Source organism: Branchiostoma belcheri, unplaced genomic scaffold (assembly GCF_001625305.1).
Source record: "Branchiostoma belcheri isolate BF01 breed outbred unplaced genomic scaffold, Haploidv18h27 scaffold118, whole genome shotgun sequence".
In the NCBI taxonomy this organism is placed as follows: Eukaryota; Metazoa; Chordata; class Leptocardii; order Amphioxiformes; family Branchiostomatidae; genus Branchiostoma; species Branchiostoma belcheri.
In genome coordinates, this window is record NW_017802580.1 from 617,611 (window position 1) to 637,909 (window position 20,299).

Genomic DNA, 20,299 nt, shown 5'->3' on the forward strand with positions numbered 1-20,299 from the left:
TAAAGATAAATGTGTAATATCGTAAATGGTTTAGAAACCAAGACGTATAATATCTTAATTCAGCTTCTGAGTGGTTTTATGGTGATTTTCCAGTTCAGCATCATTTGTTCAATCCAGGAACCAATAATTTGACCTTATGAGGCCTCTCTTTTCCTATCAATTTTACCTACTTAGTTATATTAATCGAGGCAATAAACCGAAGCATTGTTCCGTTTAAAGATACTTTATTGTGAAAGCAATATTGAGCATACAGTGATACTATATTTCAAACTTTAAACTTCATAGTGCTCTTTGATGACTTCTAACTTCTAACCAACTTTCTTTTTCTTTTACTTCTTTTCTTTATTTCTTTCATTTCTTCCTTCCTTCCTTACCTTTTACTTTCTTCCATTCGTTTTCTAAGGATAAAGGGGATACTTATGGAACTACAAAGCTTTTCTTTCTTTCATATTTGGAGGCGCAAATATGAAAGACATTTATTTTAATTTCTTTTATTTTCTGAGGATAAAAGTGAAAAGGGATACTTATGGAAGTACAGCTACTACTTTTTTCATATGTCGAGGAGCAAGGCTGGATTTGTCAGGGAGATCAATTATAGGTTCCTGTCAGCAACACTCTTATTTTGGAGCTTTGCAGATGTACGGAAAGCTTTTAAAGAAAACGGAACACGGTTGATCCGACCACTGTCCCTGTTTATCGTAGTGGTGACGTCCATAGCTCATCCAGCGTATGCCGATCTGTTGGAAACAACACATACAATTTACAAGTTAAAATCCACCCTAATTATATCTAGTGAAGTAGCACCCTTCTGTATTTCACTACCGATTTGGCCAAACCGTAATCTATAAATACTACACAATGTGTGCCTAAGTGCCATACTTTTTCCAACGAGTGCTGAGTAGAGAACCTAAAGCAGTATAGACCATTTAAAAGATTTTGGTATGACTTGGCTGAGGAATCATTTAATGCCACTTATAATGAAGGTAATCTTACGCAAGGAATTGTTACAACAGTAACTGGATAGGTTTTCAAAGTTTTGAAAACAGATGTTTCTAATAGCATCCACTACTTTTCGTCAGTGACTAACGGAATCACAAGTTGAGCTGGTATTCAATCAGAAACTACAGTCAAACCTGTCCAAGCCGGCCACCCAGGGGAACAAAGAAAAGTGGTCACCTTAGACAGGTGGTCTCCTTGAAAACCGTTGCCTCACAACATGGCCGCTGAGGCATAAATGGTTTCAAAGTCGAGATGTTTTAATGTCAAATGCTGTGAGCATCTTCAGTTCTGAAGTGAATGAATGTGGGGAGGCTGGCACATGGAACAATTTACGTCAAACAAAAACATCATCCTGCAGTCGAGGCAAACTGGCTGGTTTCTCTATGATTTCTCACTAGTTATCATCAATAATCAACATGATCAAAATGATGTGGTCACCATGGTCAAGTATCAGGCCTTGAGTGGACCCAGTTCAGGGTGGTCGCTGTCGAGTTTGTCAGGTGGTCACCTTGGACAAGGTTTGCTTAATGCTTGTGTCAATGGGGAAAATAGTTGGGAACAAGAAGAGGCGGTCACCCTGGCAGGTTTGACATATAAACCAAATGATAAGAATGATTTCGTAGGTTCTGACTAACTACATTTGTACCTGTTCAACTAGTGCTTCCATTTGTTACTAATGAAAAGTAGTGGAGGCAACTAGAAACGCCTGGCAGTTATCAAAACCTATCCAGTTGCTCGACTAACAATATTAATTTTTGTATATCTCCTTACCTGGATGTCTTATTTTCATCTACGCAAGCTTGTATCAATTTGGGCAGTTTTGGTTGCCCAGGAGATGTCCAATATGATCATGTGATTATAGCCTTACTTAAAGAAAAAAAAACCTAGAAGCACACACCTCGGAGTACTTGTACATAGCAGAACACTCCATCTTCCAACCCCACAGGTGGGTCCAGGTGGATTCACCAGGAGCCCAGTTGTTGTAACCCATTTGAGATCCGTCAGACCACGTCCAGCGTCCATTCTTCAACTTGCGTAGTCCAATGTAGACATGTACAGCTCTTAGGATCCTCCCAGGGTCTGAAATCAAAGGAAAACTGACATTACCTCTTGTAATATGTTGGTACATGTACCTTAAGAAGCAAAGCATCGTTTTAGGTCGGTCTCTTTTTCATCCGTTTTTAACGAATAGGGCACATTGACTGTGTAAATTTTGATGTTGTATAATGTATTTTTGTATGTGGGAGGGCAACTTGTAAAGGTGCGTATGTCCCTGTTTTGTCCTCCTTTTCACTTTGTGAAAAATCTAAATAAACAAATAAACAAATACCGTCAGGGATGAGACGGCTGATAAACTCGTTCTCCTCACGGCTGTGAATAGAAGCAAGATTTGCGCCACAGGCTTTACACCGTGCGTCCGCTGTGTACCAGTCGACTCTGCTTGTCATGAACTTGTAGCAGTGGTTGTTATATTCACTCCATCCACTTGGGCATTTCCAGGCTGTAACAAGATTTTAATCAGTAACTATAGTAACAATCATTAGACATGGCTTGTAGGTGCTTGATGTTGTATTGTACCCGGGGAAACGACTGTCTGCATTGCAATCTGGGTCTTTTGTCGGTGATTGTATGATAAAGTCGGGTGTTCTGTGGGATAGGAGAGGAGTCTGAGCTCGAGAGAAGGTCTCAGAGAAAGACTGTCCCAGCCCCACGACTCCCGTGCATGTGTATCGGCAATGCCTGTGTCCTGTGTGCGTTCTTGCTAGTGCTGTAGTTAGTTCCCCGAGCAGTATCCAAAAGAACCTGAATACTACATCGGTTACACTTTTAATTAGTACCTTTTAAATGATGCCAAAGGTTTGAGATTGATTATTTTATAAACTGGTTAACCTACCTTGCTGGCAGTTTTTTCCGGTCGGTCCAGGTGTGGACCTACATCTGTGCCTACCAGCTTGGTTCACACAGGTTCCATGTTGGCATGGTGTCGTTATACACACGTCTCTGTCTGTTGGATAAAGAACCAAATGTCCAGGCTATGCATACACAGAATGACTAATAAACTTGTGGACGTACCAACTACTAAATACCTAATACCAACCCAGAAGAGAACAAGAAATAGCTATGCCTTCAAGTACCAGATCTAGAGTTATCAACCAATGATCGAGGTGTTCAAGTAGTCATTCTTTCATAGACCTATCGCAGAGTGGAACTCGTACCATAGTGGCATTGTCATTAGATAGCTTAAACAATGTTTAGAGTTAGATATTCAAGGGTTAGGTGTAACAAGTCGATCAGTGTAATATAGCCTGCGAAGCTGAAGTCTTACTCCGAAAGGCGGTTGTACAGATACAAATACAGAAATGTCACCTAAGTATAAAAACCACGATTTTAATTTAAAAAAGGAATGTCAGAAAGACATTTCAGGTATAAAAATCCATGTAATATAATAAACTATGTCATGTGTTACTACTCGACAAAATTCACCTTGCTGACAGTTTTGTCCAGTCCATCCAGGTGAGCAGGTACAGTTGTATCCGCCATCTTGGTTCTCACAGGTTCCATGTTCGCATGGGTTATTTCTGGCACACTCATCTATGTCTGAGGGATAAAGTAATATCACAAATATTGAAAAAAATGATTTTGTTATCAACACAGGGACAGAAAAATAAGATTTTAAGTATAAAATATAAGTTCATACAATATACTTTACTAAGTGATTGGTGGCAACACAATGAACTCACCTTGCTGACAGTTCTCTCCAGTCCATCCAGGTGGGCAGCCGACACATGTGTATCCACCATCTGTGTTCACACAGCTGTGTCCATGTCGGCAAGGGTTCCTCATGCACTCATTAATGTCTGTGTGGTGATTGACAAACCATGTTGGCATGAAAAAAGACGGACGTTAAACATAACGAGGAACAATGTATGTTTGCATGGTTTTCTGGTACAATCATTGACATGTTTGTTAGTGTGCTTACAGAAATAACACTGTTGGCAAATTGAATATACAAAAAGATATAAAGCCTCCAACATTTCAAGTATTCATAAATGCAACACAAACTAGTTTACAAAAAATGAACTAACCTTGTTGACAGTCCTCTCCCGTCCGTCCAGGTGAGCACACACAACGGTATCCACCATGAGTGTTCACACAGTGTCCGTGTGGGCATGGGTTTCCGGCACACTCATCTATGTCTGTTTGATAAAGAAAAAATATCACCCATATTCAAAGACAAAGACAGTGATAGACTAAAGAAAGATTTTAAGTTCATGTAATGTGTAATATAATATAACAAAGTAATTAAATGGTTACTACACAACTCACCTTGCTGACAGTTTTGTCCAGTCCATCCAGGTGAGCAGGTACAGTTGTATCCGCCATCTTGGTTCTCACAGGTTCCATGTTTGCATGGATCATTTCTGGCACACTCATCTATGTCTGCGGGATAAAGTAATATCACCCATATTGAAAAAAAAAAGATTGTATTATTAACACAGAGACAGAAAAAATAAGATTTTAAGTATGAAATATAAATTCATATAATATACTTTACTAAGTGATTGGTTGCTACACAACGAACTCACCTTGCTGACAGTTCTCTCCAGTCCATCCAAGTGGGCAGCCGACACATGTGTATCCACCATCTATGTTCACACAGCTGCGTCCATGTCCGCAAGGGTTGCTGATGCACTCATTAATGTCTGTGTGGTGATTGACAAGAAACCATGTTGGACAGTCAACCAAGATGATGAAAAGTCATGGTTCATGGCATGAAAAAAGACGGACTCTAAACACAACGAGGAACAATGTATGTTTGCATGGTTTTCTGGTACAATCATTGACATGTTTTGTTTGCGTGCTTACAGAAATAACACTGTTGGCATTTGGAATATACAAAAATATCTAAAGCATCCAACATTTTCATTAAGTAGTCATAAATGCAACACAAACTATTGTGTAATAGTTAATGTTAACAAAAAATGAACTAACCTTGTTGACAGTCCTCTCCCGTCCGTCCAGGTGAGCACACACAATGGTATCCACCATCTGTGTTCACACAGCGTCCATGTGGGCATGGGTTTCCGGCACACTCATCTATGTCTGTGTGATAAAGAAAAAATATCATCCATCTTCAAAACAAATTGTTAAGACATCTCTCTCTCTCGGGTTGTCCATCGATTCCGATATGACTTCTGTGCAGCACAACCCTCATTTTTTAAGACAAAGACAGTAATATTACTAATAAACTAAAAAAATGATTTTAAGTGCATGTAATGTGTGATATAATATAACGTGGTAATACAATGGTCACTACACAACTCACCTCGATGACAGTTCAGTCCAGTCCATCCAGGTGAGCAGGTACAGTTGTATCCGTCAGCTTTTTTCTTACAGGTTCCATGATGGCAAGGGTCAATGTTACACTCATTGAAGTCTGTAGGAAAAAGAACGAAACATCGTATATATCTGTGTGCACGGGTGTTTGTGTGTGAGTCTGTGTTTTTGTGTGTATGTTTTATGTTTTAGCTTTACAGATTAAACATCTGTGAGGAGCCGGCAACAGAAAGCTAGTTTCTCTACGAGGCCGGCTCCTCAACAGACAAACAGCACAGTCTGTGCCCTCTATGGCTAGCTAACTCCCATGGCCAGTTACATTTTTTTTAGGCCAAGCTCTACTATCTATTCAGTGTGCAAATTAAAGGAGTCTAGTGGACACTAGATTTCGACCATCGCACACCTACTCTTTTTCAAAGGTGTGGTGGGTTCTGTATCGTGAGTGAAGTGTGGTTTCCCCAAACACGGTACCCCCATCTAACGTCCTATTCGAATTCAAAGGAAGTCCCTAACAGAAGCCCAGGTGCATTTCCACCTAAGTGAAGTGCCCAAGGGCACAAGATCGGTTAAATGGCGGGATTCGAACTCGGGACCTCTTGGTTCAGAGCCGAACACTCTATCGTTACGCCACGTGACTCGCTATGATAGATATACAACAAAGCACATTTGATTATCAAGAAAGAAAGAGAAAGTAAGAAGACATGCAGATATGAACATTCATGTAATATTCAATACATGTACTATGCTAAAGAGAATACACAAGAGAACTCACATCGGTGACAGTTCTGCCCAGTCCATCCAGGTGAGCAGGTACATGTGTACCCTCCATCTTTGTTGTCACATGTCCCGTGTTGACAGGGTTTGCTGGCGCACTCATCTATGTCTGTGGTTGGACAAAGGAAAGAAATATCAACCTTACACAAATGATTTTATTACTAAGACAGAGATGGCAAGAAGGAAGGATTTTAAGTTTAAAAGGCTATGTAATGTGATATACGCCACTATATATGAGTTAATGGTTGTCTTCAAGTACCAGAGTTACCAACGAAGGATTGAGGTGTTCAAAAACTCATTCTTTCCTAGAACTATCGCAGAATGAAACTCGCTGTCACAAAGTACAGAAGGGGCCTTATCATTAGATAGCTTTAAACAATGTTAAGGTGTTCAAGAGTGGTAAGGTGTAACAAGTCGATCAGTGTAATGTAGCCAGCTGCCGCCGCGCCGCGTGCCTGGTGTGTTACGCTGAAGGGCGGTTATACCGGCTTTACCGATACAGATACAACAAAACTCACCTTGCTGGCAGTCCTGTCCAGTCCATCCAGATGAGCAGATACAGGTGTATCCGCCATCTTTGTTCACACAGCTCCCGCTGTGCTGGCATGGGTTTCTGGCACACTCATCTTTGTCTGTGGGATGAAAATGTGGGGGCTTCACCTGCTGAACACAAACGTTAACATATTATTAGATGCATCACGATTTTACAACAATGTTACCCCTGCATTAGCAGTAAGTTGCATTGATTGACATAGCGAACATCAGTCGATGACTGTAAAATGCTGTGGCCTGCATCTGCAAGGAAAAGGTGGAGTATCAAAATGTTTTCAATTTTCCTGCATCTACACATTCAATCCTTCATATAACGGACTGAGAGATATGTACATGTATATGCGCATGTACCAACTGATACGGGTTATGAAGAAGCACTACTGGGTCTAGAATGCAAAAGAAAATTGTTAACTGAAGCAAAAGCTTTTCATTTATATGAACTTTACTGTCTGCCTGCCAAACATTTATATGCAGATTTACATATATAGTGTTTGGATAAATACCCGTGAGAAGGGTTTAATGTCCTTCGCGTCTTCCCTGTTATCTGTCCCATGGTCAAATGTTGCATCAGCCGATTGGTCTGTGAAATTGGCAAGTTGGTAGAAGGCATCGAGAAATGTTATGATGTTGTTGGCTGCACCGAGGCTGTTACTCACAACCATTCCCGCCATCAGCGCGACGAGAAGCCACCTGGCCATGGCTCTCTGAAACGACAACACACGATTTACACTATGAAAGTTCATCTATGTTGGTAGTTACATGTTTAAAGTTTAAACTTTACTTCAAAACGCTGTTCCAACTTAAGATAATAGTTCTCACCTAGAGCTTTCGAAAGCTCTAACCGATTACTTTACCGAGGGTGGTGGTGTGGGCGCTTTGCAGCTGAGCACTGCCCGAGTCCTTCCAACCTCTCTGGTGTGTGCCAGCGCATAGGTGATGGCAAGGGGTAGGCCAGTCCACTCCCTAATGTTGTCATCCCACATCTTTCTCTATCTGCCCCTTTTCCCTTTCCCTACCAGTGTTCCCTCTGATGCTGAGGTCACATTTCCAAACCAGAGCCCGGCCGGACAGTCTTATGAAACGGAAAATATGGTACGAAAAACAAAAAGGCACAAAAAAGTTGAAAAAAATCAATAATGGAACTTTTTGCTTATATTTTTGTATACACATTGTTGCTTTTTCGTTAATTGAAACAGCCCGGTCGGTCCCCGTTTTGGAAATGTGACCTCAGCATAAGATCACTTTGGAGAGGCTTTTGCTTCTGGTTACGTGGTCGTACCATTTTAACTTCCCTACTTTTAACTCTAGGTAAGAACAATTCTCTTGTGTTGGAACAAAGTTTTAACTTTAAAGTTAAAAGACACGTTTTACTCCTTGCAAATAAAATTAAACTTAGCAGGGTAAAAAAAAAATGTATCAACAATTCTATCAAGTATAGCCGCACTGATAGCTGTCGCTTATGCGTGCAACAGAACATCTTAAATGCAAAGGAGAGTTATCGAAAACTGAAGCACACCTTTTAATACTTACTTGTGGAGTTCACGACTCTACTTCAAAACGCTGTTCTTCAGATCGTTGTGTTAAAACGTTGTAGCGGAAACAGCAACTTCGCCGTATGTGCGCCACTTAAGAGGTGAGCTTCTTATTAGGGTTGCTATAATCCCCTACTACCACGACAACCGATGCAATTTTTCATCAAGTTGAACAGGTGATTAATCAAGAACTACACCGTCGAAGGATTTTGCATGGGAAAGGGACCACCAGGGTGGCGACCGACGAAACTATATAAATATGCAAGATTTTACGTATGAAGTGCTGTCAAACCTACCCATAGTGACACCTAGGGTACGTGAGGAAAATTGGAAAAATGATCATAGTAGACAGGGAGCTACAATGGTCATTATTCTTGTTTTTTGGGAGAGACGAAGTAGTCAAAGGGTCACCAAAAAGTGGACACGATGGCCAGTCCTTCCTTATCTATTGGCGGCCACTAGTGCAGGTTTCAAAAGACAGTGAACGAGCAAAAAATAGGACCTGCTTGTACAGCGCTTAACATGTAATGGAGTTTTGTAAAACGCTAAATGTACATTGTCTACACAGAAATTTTCTTGCACAATTTTCTACGATAGCTTTTTCTCTGGACATCGTCACCTCGGGCCAGTATACTGGGGAGATCCACAGTGATTGAAATCATGAGAACATCTCTTTTGGTTAAATTTCAACTTTAAACCTTGTCAAAAGCTAAGAGGGTAAACATGTATTGACAATTGAAATCTCACGCAGATGGCTGCCAATTGTATTTGTCTTACGTAAAACATAAAACGCTAAGAAGTGTAGTCGAAAACTGAAGTACACCGTTATAAATACTTTCTAGTGGAGTTCCCGACTCTACTTCAAGACGCTTTTCTTCAGGATTTTATCTTAAAACGTTGCGGCGAAATAAGAAACTTCGCAGTATGTGTACAACTTCAGAGGCGGGCTTGTTATAAGGTGCGCTATAATCTCCTAATACCTTGATAACCGATGTAATTTTCCCCAATGTAACAAGTTTAGTCGGTTATTAATATAATACTGAGTGATGGGAAAGGGGCCACCAGGGTGGCCACCGACGAAACTATATAAATACGCAAGATTCGTTACGCTACGCAAAAAGAGCAAGTCCATAGTGACTATTCAGGTGAATATGCAGTGAATTTAATGATAACAGTAGACAGGCGGCCACTACAGACAGTATTCTTGTTGCTTGGGAGAGAAAAGAACTAAGCAATCTAAGGGATCCCCAACAGTGGCCACAATGACAATGGCCAGACGGACCTTAATATGTGCAGTGGTGGTCACTAAGACAAGTTTCAAGAGACAGTGAAAGAGCAAGAAATAGAATCTTCTTGCACAGCTGTTAACATGTCATGACATTTTGTAAGAATGCTACGTTCTCTACACAAATATGTTCTTGCACAGTTTTCTACTGTAACAATAGTTATACACTGACTCCTAAGCTAATTAGGACTGACAGTAAGGACATACCGATCCAGTGGGTAGATGAATTGATTCTTTTGTTTTACACTGGGCTAAGATCAATGCGAAGAAAAATGTTTCTGTTGATAAAACTAGTAGCTGGAGCAATGGTTGGCTAGCATCTACGTGGAAGTTTCACACAATGTTGAAACTTTTGTTCCAAAACAAAAAAAAAAAAAAAAATTACTCATCTAGAGCCTTCAACTAGTCACTCCGGACGTCCTTGATTTTTGTACGTCTATTGAGGAAGACCAAAGAGATCAAAATCTCCAGGTGTGAACATCTCTTCTGTTTCATTAACTTTAAACTTCAACACGCCTTACCGCTTGTCAAAGCCTAAGAGGGTGAACGTGTATCAACAATTCTATCTCGCTCAGATAACTGCCACTTATATTTGTCTTACATATTAAAACGCTAAATAGAGTTGTCGTAAACTGAAGTACACCGTTAAGTACTTACTAGTGGAGTTTCCGACTTTACTTCAAGACGCTTTTAATCATAACGTTGTCTCAAAACGTTGTGGTGAAATAAGAAACAACTTCGTCGTACGTGCGCCACTTCAGAGGCGGGCTTCTTATACGGTGCGCTATAGTCCCCTAATACCTTGACAACCGATGCAATTTTCCCGAAGTAACAAGTTCAGTCAGTTATTAATATAATAATAAGTGAGCGATGTGAACGGGGCCACCAGGGTGGCCACCGACGAAACTATATAAATACGCAAGATTCGTTACGCTACGCAAAAAGAGCAACTAAAGAAGTCCATATTGACTATTCAAGTGAATATGCAGTAAATTTATATTAATGATAACAGTAGACAGGCGGCCACTATAGACAGTATTCTTGTTGCTTGGGAGAGAAAAGAACTAATTAAATAAACAATCTAAGGGATCCCCAGACGGTCCTTAATACATGCAGTGGTGGTCACTGAGACAAGTTTCAAGGACAGTGAAAGAGCAAAAAAATAGAAGCTTCTCGCACAGCTGTTAACATGTCATGACATTTTGTAAGAATGCTACGTTCTCTACACAAATATGTTATTGCACAGTTTTCTACTGTAACAATAGTTATACACTGACTCCTAAGCTAATTAGGACTGACAGTAAGGACATACCGATCCAGTGGATAGATGCATCGATTCTGCTGTTTTACACTGGGCTAATATGAATGCGATGAAAAATGTTTCTGTTGATAAAACTAGTGGCTGGAACAATGGTTGGCTAGCATCTACGTGGAAATTTCACACTGTACATAAAAATGTTGAAACTTCTGTTCCAAAACAAGAAAATTGTTCTCATCTAGAGCTTTCAACTAGTCACTCCGGACGTCCTTGATTTGGGTAAGTCTACTGAGGAAGACAATAGAGATCAAAATCTCCAGGTGGGAACATCTGTTCTGTTTCATTAACTTTAAACTTCAACACGCCTTACCGCTTGTCAAAACCTAAGAGGGTGAACATGTATCAACAATTCTATCTCGCTCAGATAACTGCCACTTATATTTGTCTTACATATTAAAACGCTAGATAGAGTTGTCGTAAACTGAAGTACACCGTTAAGTACTTACTAGTGGAGTTTCCGACTTTACTTCAAGACGCTTTTAATCATAACGTTGTCTCAAAACGTTGTGGTGAAATAAGAAACAACTTCGTCGTACGTGCGCCACTTCAGAGGCGGGCTTCTTATACGGCGCGCAATAGTCCCCTAATACCTTGACAACCGATGCAATTTTCCCCATGTAACAAGTTCAGTCGGTTATTAATATAATAATAAGTGAGCGATGGGAAAGGGACCACCAGGGTGACCACCGACGAAACTATATAAATACGCAAGATTCGTTACGCTACGCAAAAAGAGCAAGTCCATAGTGACTATTCAGGTGAATATGCAGTGAATTTAATGATAACAGTAGACAGGCGGCCACTACAGACAGTATTCTTGTTGCTTGGGAGAGAAAAGAACTAAGCAATCTAAGGGATCCCCAACAGTGGCCACAATGGCAATGGCCAGACGGACCTTAATATGTGCAGTGGTGGTCACTAAGACAAGTTTCAAGAGACAGTGAAAGAGCAAGAAATAGAAGCTACTTGTACAGCTGTTAACATGTCATGAAATTCTGTAAGAATGCTACGTTCTCTACACAAATATGTTCTTGCACAGTTTTCTACTGTAAGAATAGTTATACACTGACTCCTAAGCTAAGTAGGACTGACAGTAAGGACATACTGATCCAGTGGGTAGATGCATTGATTCTGCTGTTTTACACTGGGCTAAGATGAATGCGATGAAAAATGTTTCTGTTGATAAAACTAGTAGCTGGAGCAATGGTTGGCTAGCATCTACGTGGAAGTTTCACACAATGTTGAAACTTTTGTTCCAAAACAAGAAAATTGTTCTTATCTAGAGCTTCCAACCAGTCACTCCGGACGTCCTTGATTTTGGTTAGTCTACTGAGGAAGACCATAGAGATCAAAATCTCCAGGTGGGAACATCTGTTCTGTTTCATTAACTTTAAACTTCAACACGCCTTACCGCTTGTCAAAGCCTAAGAGGGTGAACGTGTATCAACAATTCTATCTCGCTCAGATAACTGCCACTTATATTTGTCTTACATATTAAAACGCTAAATAGAGTTGTCGTAAACTGAGGTACACCGTAAAGCACTTACTAATGGAGTTCCCGACTCTACTTCAAGACGCTATTCTTCAGAACGTTGTCTCAAAACGTTGTGGCGAAAGAAGAAACAGCAACTTCGTCGTATGTGTGCAACTTCAGAGGCGGGTTTTTTTATAGGGTGTGCTTTAATCTCCTACTACCATGACAACCAATGCGATTTTTCACCATGTAACAAGTTCAAGCGGTGATTAATACAAGACTATCGTGAATGGTGGGAAAGGGACCACCAGAGTGGCCACCGACGAAACAAAACGTGAATATGCAAGATTGGTTATGTATGAAATGCAGTGAAACCTGTCCATAGTGCCTATATAGGGGACGTGCAGTGAATTAAATGGGTACAGTAGACACGTGGCCACTATAGACAGGATTCTTGTTACTTGGGAGAGACAAATACTGAGTGATATCATCATCATCTTGTCTTGAGTCTTTTACGTCTGTTCATGACTCTTCTCCGTCAGCTCTCCCTATCCTCTAAAGCACTGGGCAGGCTCCCGGTAATAAGTAATAAGGGATCACCGAAAAGTGGCCATGATAGCCAGACGGACCTTATTCTGTGGTGGTCACTAGTACAGGTTACAAAAGGTCAGTAGGAGGGGGTTCTGTCCTACTGTCATTGGGATTGACATTTTAGAGCAGCGTCTCTTACTTTATAGGGAAACTTCCAGGATAAATCTATTAGGTCATTAACTCTGTTTTTCACTTTCATTCAGTCATTCATTCAGTCAGTAACTCACTCACTCACTCACTCACTCACTCACTCACTCACTCACTCACTCACTCACGCACTCACTCACTCACTCACTCACTCAGTCCCGCATCTGTCAGTCGGAGCGACAGTATGTCTGTCCACAAAGCTATGTATTTGTAAGGCATAAATAAGGAACAACCCTGATTGGAATGTTGGGGTCCTGCCAACATACAAATGTGCCCTTGTAACATGAAAGGGCCCACATGGGTAAGCAGCAATTACTGGTTTATTGTTCAGTACGCTACCGGCCAACATCGATCACGTGCTATTACTGTACTTTGTATCGAATTCAACTTGAAATAGTGTGTCATGTTATGTTGCATTTGTATGAAAAATGTCTTACCGATACGTCAGCAGAACGTACTGCACTTGCGCGAAATAAGTAATGTATTGCACATAGTACTTCGGCAGAACGTCTCATATAAGGTCGTACTGGCGTTTATAAGGTACTTCTCGACTGTAGTATATAGTAGAGGGGATTCATGTCGGCTAGCTTGAGGAATGAACTCCCTCTACTATATAGTACATCTTGACTGTAGTTTCCAAATATTGTGTCGGGAAAGATATCTTCTGCAACTGGCAAAATTCTGTTGCAACCTTGACCAAAAATCCAGTGAAAAAAATCGGGGTTTCGCGCAGGCGCAGTACGTCCTGCCGACGTGCTCTTGTGAGGTCAGTCTTCACCAAACGTGATGTATGACGTCATAACCAATATGAAATGAGGACTTCTGATTGGTCGACTGGCTATATGATAATGGCCCAATAGTCAAGGATCGAGGCTTCTTGTATGTGGATAGAAAGTACACAAAGTACACATAAAAAAGAAAAATAACAGATGCACTAAAGAACTAGCCTGGGTACCATCCCCAGTAGTATATTCGCAAACTCTATACCAGTTATAGAGTTTGCGAATATACTACTGGGGATGGTACCCAGGCTACTAAAGAACGTACAAATCGAGAAAATTCAAAACATAAGAGTTGAAAAAAGCTACTACGCTTATGCTGTGAAACACACTGTGACTAAAGCAATTTCAAATTTCAAACAACATCAAGGAGAATTATCTGCTAAGCTCCAATCGTAATGAAATCCTAGCAGAGGAGATCTCTTTGTTCTTGTTGTTATGAGTAAATTCATCTATGACGCAAATCTAACAAAGTACGGTTATCAGGACAGCCTGTTATGACAAACAAAAAGGCTTTGTGCAGCAGATCTTTTAGTGGCTACAAATTAGAGTGTTAAATTGGCAACGCAGTATGAAAGTGGCCTGGCAGTATCCAAGACGCCATCTAATGGGGCAAATTGTAACTCGGGTGGCCAATTTAAATCGTTCCCTAGTAACTCTCGAAATGAATTTGCTTGGAGAATAGTTCTGGATACGTCAGGCATTTTAACGGCCCTGCCTTATGCGGTGATCAAATGTACTGCAGCCACTTAGCTCTGAAATCATAGGAAACAGCAAATGCCTGACACAAGGTTTCACTACTAAAAAGTTACAATGATTGAAAATGATTTAATGGTAACAAATATCTGCGAAGCTGACCAGTGTGTTACACGGAAGGATATATTTAGTCAATTCAAGTCTCTATATCATTCAACTTTGACGGGGGGTGCTACAGTCTTCTCATCTTACAAATGGCTAGCTAACATGTCACTTTCCCACATGATAACTCGACCCTCTGTATCCAATTGGTTTTCCATCTGCAACGTGTCTTTACAGAACACGTGGACTGAACCCTCAAGCTCTGCAAGACCAACAAAAACACTCAGATGTAAGTCGTCGTTCTTGTAGCTTCGACTTACATCTTGTAAGTGTTTCAGCATGTGCTTTAGTACGGTAGAGAAATTCATAGCATAGATTTGAATGGACATCATTCTCCCTGCTGCTGTGGGATAAGTGTTAGAGAGACTCAAACTTGCTTCCCCTTTGTGTTTCAACATGTAGATTCTGTTTTCTGCCTGAAGAAGATGTAAGTTAGCGGGGGATAGGGTGTAGGGGTCCCAGTCAACTAATATGACGGGTTTGCCGTCGTAGCCACCACAAGCCCCAGCGGGAAGCCATTTCTGTACAGCTGCACAGAAGTCGTCGTCTGCGCCCTGTAGAGGCACGACGTCCGGTAAGCCGGTTATGTCCAGTTGAGCCAGCTGTGCAGGGTCCTGACGCCACCACAGGTTCGGTCCGCCATTGTACTCCACGTACGGCTAAAAAAACATTAAACTAAAAGGTAACATTTGCAAAGCAATTACATAATGTTTACCTTATGTTCAATGTTTAGCTTACTTGACCTTTGCTCTGATTATTGTTACTCGAGCAAAGGAGATAATTGTGCAACCTCCTTGCTATCCATATATGGTATATGATGAACAGTTCTAGTCCCCCCAACTCCGTCCTGCTACATGATGTAATCCAACACCACAAGGTGTCTGTTACATCACCAGTTACCATAGTGACAGGCGTCTGGTGTCCAGGTCATTCACTTAGTTGTTTTTTTTTGGAACAAGAGAAAGAAACTGAGCAAAAACAATATATTTTCCGTCTGCAAGGGGTAAATATAATCAAGATCTTAAAGGATGTTGTATTCTGGTTTTATGAAATTACAACGTAACGTCACAAAAAGTCATCCTGTAGGCTATTCGTTACATATCACTCACAATATTTGTAAGGATGTTGTATTCTGGTTTTATGAAATTACAATGTAATGTCACAAAAAGTAATCCTGTAGGCCATTCGTTACATATCACTCACAATATTTGTCCCGTGCCATATTTTCCCAGCTGACTGACTTGTACCTCTGTAAGTACCTAGCCTCTATAAGTCTATATGTATATATTATACATGCCGTGCCTTTTCCATATAATGGATTTAATTTGGCCTATGCTTGACAGGTTGAATATGTTCTCCAGAGTGTCCAGCCATGGGTCATGCAGCCCAAATAAAATATTATGCACTCATTGCTGTTCAGTTGAGCAAGTATCCAGACAAATTTCCACTCCCAACAGTTTCATGCTAATAAAACCCCCAAACAAACCGTATAAAGAGAACATTTTAGTACCGACCAGTCAACCTTTGAAACCAGTTACCGCCACTTTCCAGTCCATTTACCTTTAAAAAGGCCATCCACCAAATGTTGAAGTTTTGTAATTCATATTATATATTGTGTTTCTTTCGTTTGTAAGTAATGTAAATTATTTCATTTTGTGCCGTGTGTGTGTGTTCCTTTACAGTGTAATTTGTCATACGTATGCTTTTGGTTCGTATGAACCCTCAGCTGTAAGACTAGAAATTTTGGCAAAAGATTAATTTTTTGTAGCAAAAAAGGCAATACATGATGAGACAATATAATATAGACCTACCATGCTGAAAACCTCCCGCATGCCGTATTTTGCCGCGTGCTTTAACGCGATGGGATGGGTTGTCGTGACCCGTTTATACCTGGCTGTTGGGCGGTTCTGTCGGATCCACTCGTCTTGGTACCGGACTACCTTCCGGATGACGTCCCTGCTTCTCCAGGCCGGAGCAACTCTTCCTGACGTGCTGACATAGGCCAGGCCTCCTTCCGTGATTGTTGCAATCACCAGTGCTATCTAAGAAAACACATGAAATGGTATATATGCCCCGCCCCAAAGTATATATGATGAGATAATCAATGGTCAGGTGCGATAACCACCGAATAAACCACGGCCACCTGTGCCCTGTGTAATGGTGCGGTCCATAAATGGTCGGCTATATTCTAATAAACCGACCACTTCTTTCATTATTCACCACTTACGATGTTACGTCCAAATAACGGATGGGAAATGGAGGCTTCTCATTGATCGACGTCACCCGGCTATTTGTTAATACACTTTGATATAATAATATTGTACTGTAATAAACATGCACACACACACGTACACATACACAGGGAGGGGGGTTACCTCGACAAATATTCCTCAAGGTAATTAAAACGTCTTAGTTCTTTTCCTGTACTTTGTGACGTTCTGAAGCGTTTACATTCGTTGTAACCATAAAGATCTGAACTTTCAGGGGAATGGAGGTATAAATGCAAAGGCAGAATAATACTAAATTGATGGCAGTTTTTAATAATAAAAACACTCACCACTTGTTTCCCCACCGTCGCAAGGAAAATCCAGGTGTTGGGATCATCAATGAAGGAGTGGAAGAACGCAGGCAGGTAGTCTGTGTCGCCGTAGATGTCGTAGGACATGCGTATTACAGCGTCGTAATCTTCGTGCGAAGCTAGACGAAAGGTCAGATTCCAATTCTGAGCCTGTTTTGCCATTTTCTAAAAGGGGGAGGGGGGCATACCGCACTGCTTGCACTACTACTTGTAGTTGTAATTTGTCCCGGTGAGACTGACCCTGTCAAGCTGGTGATTAACCTGTTGAAAATCCTCTGATCTACCTAATCTACTCTCAGTCCAAACCCCAACAGGAGAGAGTGGCGAAAGCTCCAGCTCTCTTGTGACGAAATAAAATGCCGTAGAGCCTGTCACTATATGTTGCAGTCTCGTGATCAGTGAACTTTCATACAACCTTGGCGTCCTTGACCTAACGCAGAACAAAGGCTGAGTGATGTCACGTGGGTTTCAGGTCAGGGGTTAAATGTTGCTGTTTGAGTTGTAGAACACCTTTCGTCTGCACTGGAGCGCAAAGTTTACCGATGTCAGAATTGTTTTAAACATCAGCAAAGAACCGATTTAGATGTTCCTATTATATTAACATTGTTATATTTTCATTGCATGAATTCAACTCCGTTCATTACATGATAAGAATTAAACTGGTATCCAATTCAAAGAAATAAACTCACAGGAATTTTTAACCGAACTTTATGACCAAAGCCCCTTAGACATGTATTTTTCACCACGTGTGACGTCAGCTCTGGGTCAAAGTTCGTCAGAAGTCGGTATCACCCCCCGTCTCTGTTGAGAAAAGGTTAGTATGGCTTCTTTTACTCTAAAAAGTCCCGTCCTATTATGATTATTTATAAGTATTTTTAAGTTTAAAATCGAAACATATGCACACATCCGTCTCGAAATCTAGAAAAAAAACTTGCTCTGAGAAAGCAATTCTGAGGTTAGCAGTTACGAGTGCGCATGCTCAGTGGCAAAGGTGAATGGCTCCGAGACGTTAAGACGTTAAATCATGTTTATACATGTCCTGATTTTTTGTTTGTTTGCGTCTTAGGGGCCCTCGTTTTTTACATATTGCCCGCTATGCATTACACGGCAAATGGCCTGTATTCATTTTCAACCTCCATATACATTCATAAAATCTCTTCGTTTGCTTCAATATAATCTCCTTGGTATGCAAACTAAAATTAAAAAAAAATCAGACCGCTTGTGGGCCAAATTATTTAGATATTCCCGTAAAACGCTGAGATGTACATGCATCCCTGTTCCCTGCCCACACAGAGACTCACATGCACACCAACCCCCAGACCAACCCCCAGACGAACCCCCGGACGCATTGACTTACAAGCTCCCCCTCCCCAACACACGCAAAGAGCACCCAAAACATAACATAATTTGAAGGTTCCGTCTATATTGCTTATTCCTCGTCCTTTCTTTATGACTTCACCACCTAGTGGTCATGTCATATTGTTTTTATGGGTTCACCACACCACGAAGTGGTGTGGTGAAACCATATTGCTTTTTCTGATGTTTCTTCTCCTCCTCCTTCTCCTCCTCCTGCCATATCTTTAAATGGATTCAGCTTCTTCATTTTAGGGCCTAAGGTCCTGAAATTTGGTATGGAGGTACAGTGGGCAAATACCCCTAGGCGTTTTTTAAATTATTGTGATACAGGCTTTTAGAATGGTTTTATTTGAGTTTTTTGGCTGTGTTATAGCAAATGTATTACTGTGTTAGTCTGCCTTGTTTACCACGTTTGGGCATGAGTCATCACAATGGAATGCAGGGCATCAACCAATAGGCATGCAGCTTTCCTCTATACTTCTTGCTGATTGGCTGTTGGGATTTAACTTGATTAACACCTGCACAGAAGCATTTCCATACTGACAGTATGTCTGTATTCAAGTGTTTTGGTAGGTATTTCAAGCTTTCCTGCTCCAGCATTGGAATGCCGGGCATGGTACGTTTTTTTTTTTATTTTGTAAAATCAACAGTTTGCATTATGCAATTAAAATCCTAACCAATAAAGTAGGGAATAGCTATCCAACTGTTGTTTTAGTTGTATTTTACTTCATATTATAGTTATATCAATGTAAATCATTGTTTTCCCTTGTGTTTCCCATTCTTTCCCTGCCATGTCGTAAAATGTGGTGAACCCATCGCTGTATTTGCTCCAAAGCAAATATTGGCCTTTCTAGTTGCTGACGTTTCTTCTTCTTCTTCTTCTCCTGCCATTTCTTTAAATTGATTCAACTCCTTCATTTTGTGCCAAATAACATGAAATTTGGCATGAAGGTACAGTGGCCAAATACCCCCAGGCGTTTTTTTCATTTTCTTGATACAGACTTTTAGAATGGTTTTATTTGGACTTTTTGTTTGTGTTATAGGTAATGTACTGTAGCAGTGTGTGTTGCCAAGGTTGGAGGGTGACCATATTTGGGCATAGGGCCAATGCCCAAATATGGGCAGCAGGTGCACCCTGTTTGGAGATCTGGTCTCTGATTGGCTGTTCCCTTAATTACTTTACTGCTGAATGAACACCTGTGTAGGCTTCCACATACTTATAATAGGAATAGTTACTTTGTTTTTTTACAAGTATTAGCCAGGAAAAGAAGTCTTTTGAGTTGTAAATCGGTAGAAACATGTCATATAACCTACATTTTTTAAATTTTTTTTAAATTTAAAAAATTTAAAAATTTAAATTTTATTTTTTTAAATTTTAAAACCAGATCAGCTGCTTTCCTCTATTCTTATTGCTGATTGGCTGTTGAGCTATGATTGGGTTAACTGTATTAACAGCTGCACAAAGCCATACCATATTGACAGTATTAAACTGCATTCAAGTGTTTTGGGGTAGATATGTAAAACTTTCCTTCTCAAGCATTGGAATGCGGGACATAAACGCTTTTTTTTAATCTTGAAAATCAACAGCATTATGCAAATAAATCCTAACCAATAATGTAGGGGATAGCTATCCAACTGTTACATTCTTAGTTATATGTCACAGACTTCATACTATATTTATATCAATATAAAGCATTGTTTTCTCTTGTATTTCTCCT

General features: G+C 40.5%; 2 protein-coding genes across 2 annotated transcripts; both read right to left on the bottom strand.

Moving 5' to 3' along the window:
- Positions 1-580: 580 nt before the first annotated feature.
- Positions 581-7,646, bottom strand: LOC109462514 (neurogenic locus notch homolog protein 1-like). The gene is made up of 14 exons (XM_019759067.1): positions 7,518-7,646; positions 7,167-7,367; positions 6,630-6,771; positions 6,110-6,220; positions 5,327-5,437; positions 4,993-5,103; positions 4,327-4,440; positions 4,086-4,196; positions 3,741-3,857; positions 3,484-3,597; positions 2,894-3,004; positions 2,330-2,500; positions 1,898-2,079; positions 581-737 (listed from the first exon to the last, which is right to left on the bottom strand). Exons 1-14 carry the CDS (start codon positions 7,644-7,646, stop codon positions 618-620), a joined length of 1,845 nt encoding a protein of 614 aa, XP_019614626.1. The 3' UTR covers positions 581-617.
- A 6,400-nt stretch (positions 7,647-14,046) lies between these two features.
- On the bottom strand, positions 14,047-17,722 carry LOC109462545 (histidine N-acetyltransferase-like). Its single transcript, XM_019759102.1, has 3 exons — positions 17,205-17,722; positions 16,459-16,689; positions 14,047-15,306 (listed from the first exon to the last, which is right to left on the bottom strand). The coding sequence occupies exons 1-3, from the start codon at positions 17,385-17,387 to the stop codon at positions 14,734-14,736; spliced, it is 987 nt and encodes a 328-aa protein (XP_019614661.1). The 5' UTR covers positions 17,388-17,722; the 3' UTR covers positions 14,047-14,733.
- Between the last annotated feature and the right edge of the window lie 2,577 nt (positions 17,723-20,299).